The following is a 20,260-nucleotide window of genomic DNA, read 5'->3' as shown; positions in this document are numbered from 1 at the left end:
CATAATAAAGACCAAAGGGAAGGGAACTAAAGTTATGAGCACTTTTTGTGCATGGCACTGTATTATCTCAGTTAACTAACTCAATCATCCCTATTATCCTTTAAGTGGGTGTAATTATCCCCGTTTTACATCTGAGAAAGATCACACTCTCTGAAATGGAGGAATCATTGTTTACACTGTGCTGTGTTTAACTTCAGAAGTTTATTTTCTCCCAGTGTTTTCAAAAGAAATCAGAAGTATCTTTTAGAATCTTCAGAAACCTTTGTGTTTCCCATACACCAGGCTCTTGTTTAAGAATCCTCATCTTTCTCAAAGTAAACATACATTGTCCGTTAAGTATCAGCAATCAAGAGAAACAGGATGGCAATATTCTATTCAGTAGCATTACATTTTGGTCTTAATTACAATGTTTGCATTAAGTGCTCTTACTATTTTTTTTTCCCCACTACAAATATATACTGCCGAAGATATATTACAGTTTAAATAGGCTTTTGGGTAGGATTTCAAGACAACTCATAATTTATGAAGTAAGTCCCCAATTCTAAACAATTTATCAATTAAGTTGTTGTACAACCTATTTAACTTCCTAAAAATTATGATTAAATGTTTGATAATGGAGTTTTGAACAGGTAGGTTGAATATACTGAATGTGGAACTTGAATAGGTTACTAAAGGATATAAGAGTCCAATTTAATTACTTCATTGAATATATTTTATATTCAGGGTAAGATTTAAAGCAAAAATATTCTAAGTAAAATGTGTCCTTTTATACTATTTAATGCTGAACAAACTCTAAAATTCTATAATAGTTTATTCATCATTTGCCCAACAGCAGGTTAGCAGAGAAACAGCTTTTTCAGAAACGTGTAATTTAGACAAGTGACTTTACTGGTGGTGTGTCTAAAATAATACTTTTAAATTTCAAGTAATGAGGTATATAGCTAATTTGCATTTTAAAGCAATTATTATCAATGTCATACTAAATATATTGACTGAAAATAATAATGAGTTTAATGACTTTGGGTCTAGAAGGCTTGAAAGATAAAGAAAAGATATTTATTTTAATCTATATTTTATTTTTATGAACAAATTTTCATTGACACAAATTTTAATGTATTTTCTACTTCATAAACTCCTTGAGATGGGAGTGAGGAAATTACAAATCCCTGGGCCATTAGGTTAAACACTTAGTAAGCTATTAGACTGTGATACTTCTATTTATAACAGTACAACTTGACATGCATTGGCTAAATGAGTTCCCATAAAAGCAACCCTATAGATTTCTTCTTTCAATGCAGGTCACATGTGACTATTGAGTACTTAAAATATGGTGAGTTCAAGCTGACTGTGCTATAAATAGAAAATACATCTGGATTTCAAAGAATACCAAAAAAAAAAAAAAAGTGAAATATCTTATTTACAATTTTTATATTGGTTACATGTTGAAATTACAACATTTTGGATCTATTGGGCTAACAAATATATTTATTAAACTAATCTCACCTTTTTACTTTTACTCTTCTTACTTCTTGTTTCTTTTTACTCTTAAATGTGGCTACTAGAAAATTTAAATTATATACATAAGTGGCTTGCATTACATTTCTGCTGTTCAGCACAGCTATAGACAATTCTAAAAGGGAGTGTGTAGGGTAAACAAGGGTAGCATTTCTGCTGTACCCTGCAGAGAGTCAAATTTCTCTACTCCATTTACTCCATTTCTCTAGAATAAGAAATACATTTAGGGGTGCATTATAATTTATTATTTGATAAAATGTTTAGTTTATCAGGGATAGAAGTGTTAACTTAAATCAAGCTGTTGATAATAAGCATTTTTATAAATTCATATTTAAATTCTTAGAAAACCAATTTTAGACTTATTTGATTATACAAAAGCCACTGAATATTTTATATATTTCAAAATACTATAATACATAATATGTATAATATACTGTCATATAATTCTCAAACCAACTGACTTGATAGTGGTTTTTTCAGAAATGGTTCCTGACTTGTTTTTAATCCCAAGATGCCCTAAAAAGGTGTCTTACGCCTCCGCAGGGTGATGGCTCATTACAGCAATAACTGTTTCTTGCTTTTTGTTTTCTTGTTGGTCTATTTTTGAGCTCAGATAAAATATTTTACATTTATTGTAAAGGACACCAGCTGTTTGAAATCTTGACTGGTGAATTTTTGGGTTTCTGTGTTTAGTTTTGACCTGTGGCTGAAACTGCTGCTATAAAGTTCTCTATATATGTGTGACTGTAATTCAGAAAAGCCTTTATCTCTTTTTATGAGCATCTAGTTATTTTCTTACACCTGGAGAGAATTAATAAGTTATTACAACCCATAAACTAAAGGTGTTTTGTTCTGATTGGTTTATAGTGGTAAACAGACACGTATAAATCTAATATTCCCCCCAAATTAACAGAAAGTTTTTTAAAAATAGAACTTCTCTAAAGTCCTATAGTTAAAAAAATTCTTAAATGGCTAGCTCAGAAACATTTTTATAAAAGGATCCAAATTTACATAGTTAAGGTGAATTTTTGAACAAATTAGACAAACAACTTTGGTCTAAAAAAGTTTTATGTCTTTTCCTTTAGTTTATAATTATAGACTTTGTTTTTTAAAATAAGATTTGAGTTTGTTTCCTTACAGACTAAGCTAAACTTTAATTTCTTACGTTGGTTTAGGATTATGAAAAATATAAAACAGGCATCCAATTAAACTGAATCATAATTCTGGCAAGCTTTTTTCATAACAGTAATTATTTATAGTACATTACCTACCATTAATTTACAAGTTACCTAAAACATACACATACTACATGTTTGTTATGAGTTCAATTTGCTTGAGGAAACTCTCCAAACCAAACTGTTTTTTTAGGCAGTGGGGAAAAAAACCCTTGTCAGTTGGAGATGCATTCCCTACTTTGTCAATGTGTTTCTGAGGCAAATCAGCCTCATGCAACAGAGTAGTCTGAAGTATATTTTGGTAAGAGGAGATAGCATTATATATATTGATTGTATTGACTGAGACATTTACTCCACAGTCATTTATAGTTTTAAAAATATCTGGCCATCTGACTCTAGTAATTGCTCTCAACTAAACTAGATTGAAGAGGGCAAAACCAAGGCAAAGAAATTTTGCTAAGATTTTTTGCATTAATATAGATGAGAAAGAAGAGGAACCTGAACTAAGGAAGTGCCAGAGTTAATAGAGAATGGAGATAGACTGTAGATGGTAGAACCTATGACATGTGATGTCAGACTAGCTGTAAGGAGCTGATAAAATGGAGAAAATATCCAGGTTAGGTAACTGGGTGTGATAAATGCAGATTATTTAGATAAGTAATCAGTAGGAAACACCCCTGCACATTTATGAGGGAGATGAGAAATTTATTTTTGGAAATGTTCTTTATAGTACTGCGAGGTGTTCAGGTACAAAAATATAGAAAGACACAGAAATAAGCAAATATATTCATATCTTAGAAATTCAGGTTAGGAGCCCAAGAGAAGTGTCTGCAATAAGAGAGAAGCTGGCAGTCATCAGTTTAGAACTGAATGATATAGTCCAGATAACACATAGGAAAATCCTGGGGAACAGAAATATTGAGAAAAAGAAAACTGAGCATGAGATAGGGCAGGACAGTTAGAATGACAGAAGGGAAATCAACAGAGGATACTGTCAGAGGAGCCATGAGATGGAGAAACTTCAAGTGGGAGGAGGTGATCAATGGTGACACATGCTTCAGATACACCATGGAGCTCTGCCATGGTGCCCTTCACAGAGATAGTTCAGCAAAGTGGTGGGAGTGGAACCTGCATCAAGCAGGATAAAGACTGAATGTGGTGACAGACCAGCACAGTGCAGAACCGGATAGTACCTTTGACTATGCAGGGGGAGACATGGGAAGTCACTAAAGAGTGGGTGGGGGCTGGGAGGAGGCATGTATGTATGTGCATATGTATGAAAGTATGTGTACGTGTAAACTGCGTGCTTAGTCGCTCAGTTGTGTCCAACTCTTTTATGACCCCGTGGACTGTAGCCCGCCAGGCTCCTCTGTCCATGGGATTCTCCAGGCAAGAATACTGGAGTGGGTTGCCATTTCCTCCTCCAGGGGATCTTCCTGACCCAGGAATCGAACTCCCGTCTCCTGCATTGCAGGCAGATTCTTAGCCTGTTGAGTCATGTGTAAGTATGCATTTAAAAGATTGGAGAGATTTGAATTTATTTATGTCTTAGGAGAAAGACAAAGCAACAGAAAGTCTTCAAAAACATTAACTGTTTTTAAAATACACAGTCTCATGAAGCAAGACTGGGAGGGCTGGGAAGAACGCCAGCCGGTGACAATCAGTGAGAAAGGAAACACTGGATATTAAGGACACAATCTAGGAGTCTGGTTCCTTTTGTAAATGGTTTAGGTTTAAGAAACTCAATCTATCTTTCTAACCCAATTTTGCAAATAAGGCAACTCATTAACAAAAAGGAATCAGGTTTTGCTAGAGTTTGGCATCTTTCATTTCTACTTCAGTGGTCTCTAATCTCTGCTTAAAACTAATAAGTATATTTGATTTTTATTTAATTTCCTTATATTAAATACTGAGATATTAAAGGCAAACTGTAACTTAATGAAGGCACTCACGATTCGAACAAGCCAGGATAAGGTGGATGTTGCCGTAGAATAATGTGTGTTGTAATGGTAGGGAGGACTCTGATCATCTTCCCAGGTCTCGTAGCGCTCCGCATAAAACACAGCTCTCTTTGGGTTCAAAGCACCGATCGGCTGTAAAAAGAGAAAAAGAAGCACTGTGTTTAATATAGTCATATTAGATATTCAACATTATAACTCTTTACTTGAAAGTATTTACTGTGAATTCATTTTAACAATAGACTATGTGTTATTTTGCATTATATTTTTACCAAATTTGATTTTGATATTGACATTTGATTTTGATAATCACTACATTTGTTAAAATTCACTCAAGAAATGATTTATGTATGCAGGGTTTCTAGGTTTTATTGAAAGTTTCCATAAACTAGATTCTCAGAGATGAGCCAGTTTAAACTGTTAAGGCAAAACCAGTATTTTGGTGTTATTTTGTCTACCTAACCACAGCCATAATGAATATTTAGCTTGATCACAGGAAATCGAGTGAGAAAGTGAAGAAGCAGTTGACCATGTGACCATCACATTAGAAAAATCTTGTCTTAATAGCCAGTTACCCAGAGTGTGAAAGACAGTAGTCACACATATGGAAACCCTGTTGGAATTTTAGTCCCATTATTATACAGATGTAGCAAGTATTCTTTTATTAAATTCACCTGGAAATCTGAGGCTGGTGGAAATAATCCAGACAATTCAGATTCCCTGGAAAGCATTGTGTTAAGGCCATTAAGTCTTGTCTTAGCAACACCACTACACTACTGATTACGACATTAATCCCTACAGTGGAACACATGGTAAAATGCTCAGGATACTACATATGTGTGTGTATATATATATATATATTTTTTTTTTCAACAAAGTATATGTTAGTTGGACCATTGTCTCAAACTTCCCAGGACACCATTTATCAAGATTTTCTAACATGCAGTACTCACGATTTCAAATAGCAAACTGCCTTAGCTTAAGTTTTTGTCTGATTTTGACTTATTGGCATATGGAACCCATTCATATAAGCCTAATAGCCGCACTGCTTTGTTTTAGGTTGCATACTGTAAGAAACAAAAGTTTCTCTAGAAAGCAAAAGATGAATAGTATGTAAAATATATAATTCCTTTATTTCAAAATGTAATATTACTAGTTAGCTATGAAGTTCCCCCCAGGGCTTAATTTTAACAAGAGAAGTAGTAGAAAATTAGTGTTTCAGTGGAAGACAAATAATGTTACACAAGAGAGAAAGATTAATAAATTGCTTGTAAGCTTTTTCTTTGGGTCTCAGGGGACTAATTCAAACAATACCATGATGTCAGCAGTTAAAAAGTCTTTTAAAATTTTCATAATAAACTCTTATTTGCAAGGATTCTTATCCTGACTATTAAAACTATTTATAAATTATGTTATTTTTCCTTAAACTTAATTATGACTTAACAAAGACTAAATAATGTTTTCAAAACTTTGGCTTAAATATAGTTTTTAAATATTCTAAGGCTTAAACCTTATTTTCTGCTAAATGTTACTGCCTATCTCTCAAAAATTTTTTACTTGCATACAGAAAGCAATGTAACTTCATTAAATGTCAACAAAGTATTAATAATATTTAACATAAACATATAATTTTTTGGTAAAAGGGCAATTACTACAATAAAATTAATGTTGAGTTCTATTACAAATTAAAATAGTAAGTTGTTCATTTAAACTGGCCTATATATTTTATGGTATTCTCAGGTGGCACAGTGGTAAAGAATCTGTTTGCCAAAGCAGGAGATGTGGGCTCAATTCATGGATCGGGATGATCCCCTGGAGAGGGAAATGGGAAACAACTCCAGTATTTTGCCTGAAAAATTCCACGGATAGAGGAGCCTGGCAGGCTACAGTCCAAGGGGTTGCAAAGAATTGGATATGACTGAGCATGCATGCACATATTTTATACTTTTTAGATATGCAGATAAGTTTTTCTAATTCAATATTATAAATTATAATATAATTATTTTTTCAGAGCATTTAAATGTTGAGTACTTTATTCTGTCTTGAATAGGCTTATAGATCTTTCATATGCATAAAATGTCTACACAATCTCTCAGGATTGACCTTACCTGACACTGTTCTGCAAGGCCTCACAAAACCAAACCCCCAAAAGGGCCTCATGGCTCTTCTTCTAATCTTTTCCAGGCTTCCCTCAACTACTTGAAAGTAGAAAAAGTAAAAATAAATCTGTACGCTTTTTATTTTATTCAAGTTCCATCAAAGTCATTTTATTGGAGTGTTTTACAGAATAATATGTTGTAGGAAACAGCTGCCCTGTATTAAAGCTTATATATGCCTCCACGAGTAATTTCTTAAAATACATGTCTACTGTTGAATTTTCATCCAATGCATTTAGAAATACATTTTATAAAACAAGTATAAATAGTTTGGCTTGTACTTATTATTTTTCTATTATTTTACTTCAATCAAGAAGCAATACTTTATTTAAAGGAAAAATGCTTCAAAATATCTGTTTGGGAAATGAGTTTCATCACAGATGACATATCTTCTTATGAGATCCAAATAGATATATCTATCTATCTATGTCTATCCATCTGTTTGGCCTATGTACCAAACTATCTACCCACTTATTTACCTACCTATCATCAATCAATTAGTCACCTACCTATACCTATCTACTCAGTCACTCACTTGTCTGACTCTTTGTGACTGCACAGACTGTAGCCTGCAAATCTCCTCTCTCCATGGAAATTTCCAGGCAAGAATACTGGAGCAGGTTGCCATTTCCTCCTCCAGGAGCCCGACCCAGGGATTGAACCTACGTCTCCAGCGTCTCCTGCATCGGCAGGTGGATTCTTTACCACTGCATCACCTGGGAAGCCCATACACCACCTACTTAACCCATGTATAAAGTGATAAGGCTGCAAATTTGTTACCCTTTTAAAAATTGAGCAACTAATGCAATGTCAATACCACTTGGATTTAGTAAATAAATAAGGTAGAATTATGATTTAAAAAACAGAACACCTAAAACTACACTTAATGAAATTTACACATTATTTTGCAATCTTTTTCGATTTTCATCATAACTACCATAGCAACAATCAGTTTTATTTTCTCTCAAACAGTAGGCATTTAGATATAGCCAGCTCTGGGCTTTTTAGGAATTCCCACATGAAATTTATAACTGAAAGTTTACAGCTTGCTACTAGATTTGCTATTTTGTCCTTGTGAATTTGTATGTCAAGTTGATGCTTAACATATTGCAGAAAATTATGATAATAACAATGCAAAATTTAAAATAATTTTACCTCTATACTTTATTATTATAATTCAAATTCTAACACTGCTATAAAGCCTGTATAGCTTGTAAAAAGCACTATTTTCAATATAAAATTGATGGAAATTACATGTGTAACATTATCATGTCTACATGAAACACTATTAAATTTACTGAAGAAATGCTGTTGAGGATTTTCTCTGCTCAATCACTTAATTTACCTGTTTTGAATACTGAGAGAGAGATTTGTTTCAGCAATAGTATCATAAAAAGCTTTGTTTCCTGATAAACTGTGATTTTTATTGTATGGGACAAAATTCCTGACAGATGCTTATGGAGATTTACATTACTAAAGGCTCTGAGAAATATTACTGTAAATAGCATTGCTTAACTGTGTCTATTCCTACTAGAACATCATCTTTCTTTTGTTTTGCTACTAAATGCAATAGAACTAGTGTCTCCTAAAATGTACTTTGAAAAATTCTGGTTAGAATAATTATAGTATATATTTTTGATTGTTAACTTTTTTTTTGGTTTCCTTTTCCTATTTTCTTTTCCCTTCTGTTCTTTTCAGTTCAGTTCAGTTCAGTCGCTCAGTTGTGTCCGACTCTCTGCAACCCCATGAATCGCAGCACGCCAGGCCTCCCTGTCCATCACCAACTCCCGGAGTTCACTCAAACTCATGTCCATCGAGTCAGTGATGCCATCCAGCCATCTCATCCTCTGGCGTCCCCTTCTCCTCCTGCCCCCAATCCCTCCCAGCATCAGGGTCTTTTCCAATGAGTCAGCTCTTTGCACGAGGTGGCCAAAGTATTAGAGTTACAGCCTCAGCATCAGTCCTTCCAAAGAACACCCAGGACTGATCTCCATTAGAATGGACTGGTTGGATCTCCTTGGAGTCCAAGGGACTCTCAAGAGTCTTCTCCAACACCACAGTTCAAAAGCATCAATTCTTCAGTGCTCAGCTTTCTTCACAGTCCAACTCTCACGTTCATACATGATTACTGGAAAAACCATAGCCTTGACTAGACGGACCTTTGTTGGCCAAGTAATGTCTCTGCTTTTGAATATGCTATCTAGGTTGGTCATAACTTTCCTTCCAAGGAGTAAGTGCCTTTTAATTTCATGGCTGCAATCACCATCTGCAGTGATTTTGGAGCTCCCAAAAATAAAGTCTGACACTTTCTACTGTTTCCCTATCTATTTGCCATGACATGATGGGACCAGATGCCATGATCTTAGTTTTCTGAATGTTGAGCTTTAAGCCAACTTTTTCACTCTCCTCTTTCACTTTCGTCAAGAGGCTTACACTACCATGACAAAATAAATAAGTTACAGGGTTATACTGTACAGCAAAGAGAATATAGCCAGTATATATAATAACTTTAAATGGAATATAACCTATAAAAATTTTGAATCACTGTTTTGTACCTCTGTTACTAATATAATATTGTATATCAACTACACTACAATTAAAAAAGGGATAAGAAAAAATAAATTGCTCATTTAAAAAAAAATTACTCTGTGGTCCTTGACTAAATACTATCTTGAACAAACCAATTTTTAAAGACATACAGTAGGTAACTAGAAAAACCTGACTATGGTCACAGTTTTAGATAATATTAGGGAAATACCATAAAGTTTTGTTAGGTGTAAAGATAGTATTCTGGTAATGGAGGAAAATGTATTTTTCTTATTAAAATATTTAGGGATAAAGTGTAATATCTTTAATTTACCTTAAAAGCACTTCGGTAAAACAAAAAAAAGCTAAAATGTTAATAATTAACATCTAGGTATTGGGTAAGTGGGTATTAATAACTGTTGGTGCTTTTCTTTTGAAAAGTTTTATAATAAAAAGTCAAAATAAAATAAAAATGGAATGTAAAAACCAAAAAAAATCTTTCAAATGCTAACCAATAGTGCTTATGTTTTAAGTTGTTCTTATTGATAAGAATGCTTTTAAATTGGAAATTTGTGGTTGCAAAATATGTGAAAATTTTGGTCTCTTAAATAGATTAAATCTCCCCTTTGCAGTTTTATGCACACTATTAACTTGCTTAATATGGCCTTTCATCATCAGGTGAAATTCCGCTAATCACAACACTGTTCCCACTTACATTCTTAAGAAATGGAGTCTGAAGTAATGAAGCATTAATAAAAGGAAGTGTTAAAAATTATATTTTGTTGGCTTTAACCGAGTGTATTTCTTTTAATACTTTTTCATAGGGTGAATAAACACAATTAATTATATTATGAAAAAAGATAAACTTTGAGCCAAAGTTGCAATTTGATTAGCAAAGTTTATGAGCACGTTAGTACATGGGTTGGTTCCACATGGGACCGAAGTCTCTGCAGAGGGAGAGTGGCTCACTCCAGGCATTGCTGCTGCCTCCTCTGCTTCTATTTGACATGGTTGTCTCAGCGTTTAGGAAATGTGGAGAGCATCTAGGAGATAACGTAGTCAATAGGCATTTAATTTAAAAAAAAAAAAAGTACATTCTACCTATTGTGGAGAAATTATAGGTAAGAAATAAGAAGGAAATACAATCTGTGTTAACTAGTACAATTTCTCCTAGAACTGTGGGGATAGAATGAGAAAATCTATGTACATTGCTTTAGCACTATGCCTGGCACATAACAGTACATGTGAAATGTGGGCTGTTATTATTCAGTTCAGTGCAGTTCAGTTGCTCAGCCGTGTCTGACTCTTTGCGACCCCATGAATCGCAGCACGCCAGGCCTCCCTGTCCATCACCAACTCCTGGAGTCCATTCAGACTCATGTCCATCGAGTCAGTGATGCCATCCAGCCATCTCATCCTCTGTCGTCCCCTTCTCCTCTTGCCCCCAATCCCTCCCAGCATCAGAGTCTTTTCCAATGAGTCAGCTCTTCGCATGAGGTGGCCAAAGTACTGGAGTTTCAGCTTTAGCATCAGTCCTTCCAAAGAAATCCCAGGGCTGATCTTCAGAATGGACTGGTTGGATCTCCTTGGAGTCCAAGGGACTCTCAAGAGTCTTCTCCAACACACAATTCAAAAGCATCAATTCTTCTGCACTCAGCCTTCTTCACAGTCCAACTCTCACATCCATACATGACCACTGGAAAAACCACAGCCTTGACTAGACGGACCTTTGTTGGCCAAGTAATGTCTCTGCTTTTGAATATGCTATCTAGGTTGGTCATAACTTTTCTTCCAAGGAGTAAGCGTCTTTTAACTTCATGGCTGCAGTCACCATTTGCAGTGATTTTGGAGCCCAAAAAAATCAAGTCAGCCTCTGTTTCCACTCTTTCCCTATCTATTTCCCATGAAGTGATGGGACCAGAGGCCATGATTTTCGTTTTCTGAATATTGAGATTTAAGCCAACTTTTCCACTTTCCTCTTTCACTTTCATCAAGAGGCTTTTTATTTCTTCATCACTTTCTGCCGTAAGGGTGGTGTCATCTGCATATCCGAGGTTATTGATATTTCTCCCGGCAATCTTGATTCCAGCTTGTGCTTCCACCAGCCCAGAGTACATGATGTACTCTGTATACAAGTTGAATAAGCAGGGTGACAATATACAGCCTTGACGTACTCCTTTTCCTATTTGGAAGCGGTCTGTTGTTCCATGTCCAGTTCTAACTGTTGCTTCCTGACCTGCATACAGGTTTCTCAAGAGGCAAGTCAGGTAGTCTGGTATTCCCATCTCTTTCAGAATTTTCCACAGTTTATTGTGATCCACACGGTCAAAGGCTTTGGCATAGTCAATAAAGCAGAAAGAGATGTTTTTCTGGAACTCTCTTCTTTTTCCATGATCCAGCGGATGTTGGCAATTTGATCTCTGGTTCCTCTGCCTTTTCTAAAACCAGCTTGAACATCTGGAAGTTCTCGGTTCACATGTTGCTGAAGCCTGGCTTGGAGAATTTTGAGCATTACTTTACTAGCGTGTGAGATGAGTCCAATTGTGCGGTAGTTTGAGCATTCTTTGGCATTGCCTTTCTTTGGGATTGGAATGAAAACTGACCTTTTCCAGTCCTGTGGCCACTGCTGAGTTTTCCAAATTTGCTGGCATATTGAGTGCAGCACTTTCACATCATCATCTTTCAGGATTTGGAATAGCTCAACTGGAATTCCATCACCTCCACTAGCTTTGTTTGTAGTGATGCTTTCTAAGGCCCACTTGACTTCACATTCCAGGATGTCTGGCTCTAGGTGAGTGATCATACCATCGTGATTCTCTGGGTCGTGAAGATCTTTTTTGTACAGTTCTTCTGTGTATTCCTGCCACCTCTTCTTAATATCTTCTGCTTCTGTTAGGTCCATACTGTTTCTGTCCTTTATCAAGCCCATCTTTGCATGAAATGTTATCATTTTGCTGTTATCATTACCCTGGAATAATTCCTAAGAAAGTTAGTTTAAAATATCTTAGTGAAAAGTACTCAATTTTACATAAAAACAATAGAGGTAAAAATAAAATACCTTAAATCTTCATGTGTCAGTTCTAAAAGATGTCAAAGTGCTAAATAGTGGGGTGATGATGAGTCTGTAAGTTTCAAGATCATCACTACTCACTGTTCCATTTCAGCTGGGAAACAAGGTTCAAAGAGACTGACTCTGGCCTAATTTTGCCACAATGATGCTATATTTTAGATGTGACACATGGCAGGTGAAATAAAAGCACATACAGCACACAGGAGAAAAGTGCTCCAGCTGTTCCCAGTTCCTTTTTTAACAGGTTACATTTTTAAAAGTAGGACAGGCTGCAGTATTTTCACCTCTCTATCTCCCTTTCTGAAAGGATAGGACACTTAGCTAAATGGGAAGGCATGAGAAAAGAGGCTAAGCAGACTTTAGCATAAGTGGACAAATTAGGACTGGGTGGGGACTTCTGTGTAAATCCTTAAGGCTCCCTGTCACCCTTTATGTGTCCCCAACAAACAACAGTGGAGAAGAAAACAAACCAAAAATGTATCGCTACTTCTGTGTGTATGTGTGTGCATACTAAGTTGCTTTGCTGCTGCTGCTGCTGCTAAGTCGCTTCAGTCGTGTCCGACTCTGTGGGACCCCATAGACGTCAGCTCACCAGGCTCGCCCGTCCCTGGGATTCTCCAGGCAAGAACACTGGAGTGGGTTGCCATTTCTTTCTCCAATGCATGAAAGTGGAAAGTGAAAGTGAAGTCGCTCAGTCGTGTCTGACTCTTAGCGACCCCATGGACTGCAGCCCACCAGGCTCCTCCGTCCATGGAATTTTCCAGGCAAGAGTACTGGAGTGGGGTGCCATTGCCTTCTCTGCTAAGTCACTTCAGTCATGCCCAACTCCTTGAGACCCTATATATAGACTGTAGCCCGCCAGGCGCCTCTGTCCATGGGAGTCTCCAGGCAAAATAATGGAGCCTGCCATTTCCTACCCCAGGGACCCGACCCTGGAATCGAACCTCCCTGTCTTCTGTCTCCTGCATTAGCAGGAGGGTTCTTTACCACTAGAACCACCTGGGAAGCCCTTCTGGGTACTATGTTTCTGTGTTAGTCACTCAGGCAGGTCCAACTCTTTGCAACCTCACAGGCTGTAGTGTGCCAGGCTCCTCTGTCCATGGGATTCTTCAGACAAGAGAATGGCTTGCCATTCCCTTCTGCAGAGGATCTTCCCGCTCCCGGGAATGAACCCTGGTCTCCTGCATTGCTGGCAGATTCTCTACCGTTTGAGCTACAGGAAAGTCCTGGCTACTATAGTGAATGTGAATCAACTTGTTTCTTTGTCTGCACTTTTTGTGGTTTTTCTTCTTTCCAATTAGAAGGAAAGGAGCATAATACACAACCAGGTGAACTAAAAATGACTGTCAGCTATTCAGGGTATGGGCCAGTTCTTAACTGTCTTTTTCTTTCTACTGCCTGGCACAGAGTAGCTGTGCAATAAATGCTTATGTAATGAAAGAATAAGTGAATGGATACAATTATTAATTTGAAACTGGTGCCCTTTTGCATAGTACCCCTTGCAAATTATTGCCTTCAGTTTGGATTATTCCATGAGTTTGAAACAGTATCCTCTGCCCACAGGATTCTCCAGACAAGAATACTGGAGTAGGTTGCCATGTACTCCTTCTGCCTGGATCTTCCAGAAGCAGGTATTGAACCCAACCCCTTCATACATTGGCGGGTAGGTTCTTTACCACTAGTACCACCTGGGAAACCCAAAACAGTATCCAGATTTTGCCAATACATATCTTGCCTTAAGCAAAGGAAAAAAGGAAAGATATACCCATTTGAATGCAGAGTTCCAAAGAATAGCAAGGAGAGATAAGAAAGCCTTCCTCAGAGATCAACGCCAAAAAACAGAGGGAAACAATAGAATGGGAAAGACTGCAGATCTCTTCAAGAAAATTAGAGATACCAAGGGAACATTTCATGCAAAGATGGGCTCAATAAAGGAAGAAATGGTATGGACCTAACAGAAGCAGAAGATATTAAGAAGAGGTGGCAAGAATACACAGAAGAACTATACAAAAAAGATCTTCATGATCCAGATAAGCACGATGGTATGATCACTCACCTAGAGCCAGACATCCTGGAATGTGAAGTCAAGTGGGCCTCAGAAAGCATCACTACGAAAAAAGCTAGTGGAGGTGATGGAATTCCAGTTGAGCTATTCCAAATCCTGAAAGATGATGCTGTGAAAGTGCTGCACTCAATATGCCAGCAAATTTGGAAAACTCGGCAGTGGCCACAGGACTGGAAAAGGTCAGTTTTCATTCCAATCCCAAAGAAAGGCAATGCCAAAGAATGTTCAAACTACCGCACAATTGGACTCATCTCACACGCTAGTAAAGTAATGCTCAAAATTCTCCAAGCCAGGCTTCAGCAATATGTGAACCGTGAACTTCCAGTTCAAGCTGGTTTTAGAAAAGGCAGAGGAACCAGAGATCAAATTGCCAACATCGGCTGGATCATGGAAAAAGAAGAGAGTTCCAGAAAAACATCTCTTTCTGCTTTATTGACTATGCCAAAGCCTTTGACCGTGTGGATCACAATAAACTGTGGAAAATTCTGAAAGAGATGGGAATACCAGACTACCTGACTTGCCTCTTGAGAAACCTGTATGCAGGTCAGGAAGCAACAGTTAGAACTGGACATGGAACAACAGACCGCTTCCAAATAGGAAAAGGAGTACGTCAAGGCTGTATATTGTCACCCTGCTTATTTAACTTCTATGCAGAGTACATCTTGAAAAACACTGGGCTGGAGGAATCACAAGCTGGAATCAAGATTGCCGGGAGAAATGTCAATAACCTTAGATATGCAGATGATACCACCCTTATGGCATAAAGTGAAGAAGAACTAAAGAGCCTCTTGATGAAAGTAAAAGAGAGAGAAAAAGCTGGCTTAAAACTCAATGTTCAGAAAACGAAGATCATGGCATCTGGTCCCATCACTTCATGGCAAATAGATGGGGAGAGAGTGGAAACAGTGGCTGACTTGATTTTTCTGGGCTCCAAAATCACTGCAGATGGTGACTGCAGCCATGAAATTAAAAGACGTTTATTCCTTGGAAGGCAAGTTATGAACAACCTAGTCAGCATATTAAAAAGTAGAGACATCACTTTGCCAACAAAGGTCCGTCTAGTCAAGACTATGGTTTTTCCAGTGGCCGTGTATGGATGTGAGAGTTGGACTATAAAGAAAGCTGAGCACTGAAGAATTGATGCTTTTGAACTGTGGTGTTGTGGAAGACTCTTGAGAGTCCCTTGGACTGCAAGAAGATCCAACCAGTCCATCCTAAAGGAGATCAGTCCTGGGTGTTTATTGGTAGGACTGATGTTGAAGCTGAAACTCCAATCCTTTGGCCACTTGAAACGAAGAGCTGACTCATTTGAAAAGACCCTAATGCTGGGAAAGATTGAGGGCAGGAGGAGAAGTGGACGATAGAGGATGAGATGGTCAGAGAGCATCACTGACTCAATGGACATGGGTTTGGGTGAACTCCAGGAGTTGGTGATGGACAGGGAGGCCTGGCGTGCTGCAGTTCATGGGGTCGCAAAGAGTCGGACATGACTGAGCGACTGGACTCAACTGAACCTTTTCTTAAAATAGTACTTATCCGTCAGTTTTGCAACAGAAGGCAGTCTAACAAAAATGATTTTCAGATTGGGTTCTATGTTAAGGCGACCTTCAACATACATTTAGAACAGATTTCTTACTTGGCTGTAGCTTTTTTTGGCAGATGGTATATAATTAAACTTATACATTCACATTTTCATGTTCTAACCAGTTTTATATCATCAGAGTCAGCTACCAATATACTTAGTTTTGCCCATTTTTCATGTTTTGTTAAAGCCTGAGCATTAGGTAAATTACATGCTAATGCAAATAAAACTAACTTCATCATAGATATTGTTAATTTATAATGAGAAAGATAAAATGACCGTAGAAACTTGCACCACATTGCCTAGTTGAGCACTCCCTACGCTAACAAGGTAAATAAACCCTTTTCTATGTGGTGTGTCGGCGTTTGACAATATCAAGGGTGGACAGTTGAGAGTATTCACACTTCAGTGCATCCATTTGCATTATCACATTTCTAAACCTCGAGGCATTATCACTTCCTTTTTAAAGTGGCATAATAATTTGGGAAATAATGGTAATGGTTATCATCATCCATCAATCAAACAACTCCTGTGTTAACAAAACATATTTTTTCCACACAATGAATGGGTGTGTGTGTGATGTCCTATGCTCATGTCAATATTAGTAAGATTTGGCTCTTGTGATGAAACTATTTCATTTATCAGAGGGCTTGACTAGGAAATAGGAAAATTGCATTTACACTTTAGTGAGCAAGGGGCTGTGCTTCATGTCAAAGCCACATAACCACTCTAATTGCAGAGTAAAATTCATGGGTGTATGTAGATAACTGAAACAGTGGCATATATCATGCTTTAAGGTAGATTTTGCCACAAAGTCACATCTCCATGAGGAAAATCTGTATAAATTTGGAGAAAAATCTCTACACTCAGTGTTGGTTGAGTACTGAAAAGATATGTCAATGATGGGTTGTTTCATTAGCTGCCCATCATGTCAAACAATACATATGACCTCTAACCTGCACATGTAATGAATAAAACTTGAACTTGTGATGTCTAATCTGAAGAGGGGTCTAATATATTTTACTGATGAGGAACTTACTTTAATTGCTCCTGTGCTCTTCAAATGTTAAGTGGGTGAAGGAAGAGTAAGAATATTATAAATGCAATAAAATATTTCATTTAAATAAATGTGTATCTCAAATTTAAATAAACACTTAACTTCAGTAATTTGATGTTTAAGGCTTTCGTTAACTTGGAAATCTACACAGATGAAAAAACAGTCATTTATTGCATGAGAAGCATTTCATATTTTATTAAAAATTGTTGCTTTTGATTTTATTAAAATAAAATTAAACCGATCTTCATCACTAGATTGCTTTCAATCACGAACTCTCAACTGAGAGTTACAGAATTCTGCTTTATTGGCCCCTAGTCACTGAATGCCACTGTGTGTTGGGCATTATGACGGATGCCTTACCTACATTATTGCACCTAACTTACAACTCCATGTGAATACTGTTGTGTTCATTGTAAAGAAGAGGAAACAGAGGTTCAGAGCGCTTAGGAAACAAGCCTAAGTCTGCATAGCGGGTGAGAGAGCTACATTTGAAGAGCTCACATTCTTTCCATGTTCTGTTTATGACCTCTCTCTTTTCTCCTCTTAATTTTAATACCGATACACATAAAGGAAAACTGAAAAGGTGCGATGATTCTGGAGCTAGCCTTTCCCAGCAGCCAGTACAGAGAACAGAAACCTCCAGTATTCCCCTCTCTCTATAACTGAGAGCTGAGTGCCTGCTGAAGCCGACTTTGTGAAGAGTAAGAAAGCCATCTCCAACTCATATTGCTATCCTGCCCATGGCACTGAAGCCCCAGGGAAGGTATGTCTGGGGCGGACCCATTATTTTTATTTATTTTCTCATTTTTGGTTCTTGTCTGGATCCTATAAAAATATCATTACTAATTTTTCCAATGTGATTTTGTTGAGTATTGGTGGCAGTTTAGTTGCTAAGTCGTGTGCGACTCTTGAGACCCCGTGGACTGAAGCCCACCACGCTTCTCTGTCCATGGGATTTTCCAGGCAAGAATACTGGAGTAGGTTGCCAATTTCTTTCTCCAAGGGATCTTCCCAACCCAGGGATTTAATCTGGGTCTCGTGCACTGCAGGCAGATTCTTTACCAACTAGCTACCAGGGAATTCCTGTTAAGTATTAGATATGGCTTAAAAATGAAATAGCCATTGTTTTGTTAATATTGTCAGAACATTTTGGGGAAGTATGTAAGAAATGTATGTAACAGCTGAATTATGTACTTAGATCAGTTATGGGAAGAAACAGACCCAGGTGTACATAGATGTTTTACACCCTTTCCTAGCCCTCTCATTTGCTTCAGTGAAGCATCCAGGATTCCTTGAGAGAGAGATCCTTCTTTGCATTGAGAGTTAGATCTGGATTTTATGATACAAGCAATTTGTAGGAGAGGGGCTCTTTAAGAAAAGGAGCATAAAACTACAGACGTACAATTAAGGGCAAGTGATAAGAAGAGGCCCCTGAAACTTAAGGAGCTTTGAAGTTTAAGCTTCACTAGCTTAAATTAATTATGATAAATTTATTTCTGACTCCACTTAATGTCATATATTACAACCATTGTGTTGTTTAGTCACTAAGTCACACTCAACTCTTTTGTGACCCAATGGACTGTAGCCTGCCAGGCTCCTATGTCTATGGGATTTCCCAGGTAAGAATACTGGCCATTTCCTTCTCCAGGAACTCTTTCCAACCCAGGGATCAAACCCGTGTCTCCTGTACTGGCAGGTGGATTCTTTACGACTGAGCCACCATGGAGGTTCATATATTATAATTATTATTGTCATTCAGTCGCCACGTTGTGTCTGACTCTTCATGACCCCATGGGCTGCAGCATGCCAGGCCTCCCTGTCCCTTACCATCTCCCGGAGTTTGCCCAAGTTCATGTCCCTTGCATTGGTGATGTCATCCAACCATCTCATCCTCTGTCATCCTCTTCTCCTTCTGCCTTCAACCTTTCCCAGCATTAGGGTTTTTTCCCAATGTGTTGGCTCTTTGCATCAGGTGGCCAAAGTATTGGTGCTTCAGCTTCAGCATCAATCCATCCAATGAGTATTCAAAGTTGATTTCCCTTAATATTGACTGGTTTGATCTCCTTGCTATCCAAGGGACTCTCATGAGTCATCCCCAGCACCACAGTTCAAAAGCATCAATTCTTTGGCACTCTACCTTCTTTATGGTCCAGCTCGTACAACCGTACATGACTACTGGAAAGACAATAGCCTTGACTATATGGACCTCTGTTGGCAAAGTGATGTCTTTGCTTTTTAACACACTCTCTAGGTTTGTCACAGCTTTCCTAACAAGAGGCAACTGTTTCTAATTTCATGGCTGCAGTCATCATCCTCAGTGATTTTAGGACCCAAGAAGAGGAAATGTGTCACTGCTTCCACCTTTTCCTCTTCTATTTGCCATGAAGTGATGGGGCCAGATGCCATGATCATAGTTTTTTAATATTTAGTTTTAAGCACAGCTTTTTCACTCTCCTCTTTCACCCTCATCAAGAGGTTCTTTAGGTTCTCTTTGCTTTCTGCCATTAGAGTGGGTGTTCATTGGAAGGACTGATGCTGAGGCTGAAACTCCAATATTTTGGCCACCTCATGCAAAGAGTTGACTCATTGGAAAAGACCCTGATGCTGGGAGGGATTGGGGGCAGGAGGAGAAGGGGATGACAGAAGATGAGATGGCTGGATGGCATCACCGACTCGATGCACATAAGTTTGGGGGAACTCTGGGAGTTGGTGATGGATAGGGAGGCCTGGCGTGCTTCGATTCATGGGGTCGCAAAGAGTCGGACACGACTGAGCGACTGAACTGAACTGAGCACATATCTGAGGTTGTTGATATTTCTCTTCATAATCTTGATTCCAGCTTGTAACTTATTCATATTATATGTGTAATAAGCAACCTACTGCCAATTAGTTTGTTCTCCTTCATAACCAATGAACATTCCTTGAGAGTTAGGTCTATATCTTAAAATCCTCTTAGCACCTTGGAAAGTTCCTTTTACACAGTAGCTCTGCTGCTGCTGCTAAGTCGCTTCAATCATGTCCAGCTCTGTGCGACCCCATAGACGGCAGCCCACCAGGCTCCCCTGTCCCTGGGATTCTCAAGGCAAGAACACTGGAGTGGGTTGCCATTTCCTTCTCCAATGCATAAGAGTGAAAAGTGAAAGTGAAGTCGCTCAG

At 37.8% G+C, this 20,260-nt stretch overlaps 1 protein-coding gene across 1 annotated transcript in view; it reads right to left on the bottom strand.

Moving 5' to 3' along the window:
• Positions 1–20,260, bottom strand: part of LOC104985510 (neurobeachin-like) — a gene marked incomplete at its 5' end in the record, with an annotated part of 408,530 nt that overhangs the window by 81,217 nt on the left and 307,053 nt on the right. The window contains one exon of the mRNA XM_010835724.1: positions 4,643–4,783. Within this exon, the coding sequence (XP_010834026.1) occupies positions 4,643–4,783 (141 nt within the window). The remainder of the gene's footprint in view (positions 1–4,642; positions 4,784–20,260) is intronic.

The sequence above is a fragment of the Bison bison genome, unplaced genomic scaffold (assembly GCF_000754665.1).
Source record: "Bison bison bison isolate TAMUID 2011002044 unplaced genomic scaffold, Bison_UMD1.0 scf7180017864048, whole genome shotgun sequence".
Taxonomy (NCBI): domain Eukaryota; kingdom Metazoa; phylum Chordata; class Mammalia; order Artiodactyla; family Bovidae; genus Bison; species Bison bison.
Note: the sequence above shows the minus strand (reverse complement) of the source record. Positions and strands in the feature narration are given on the sequence as shown.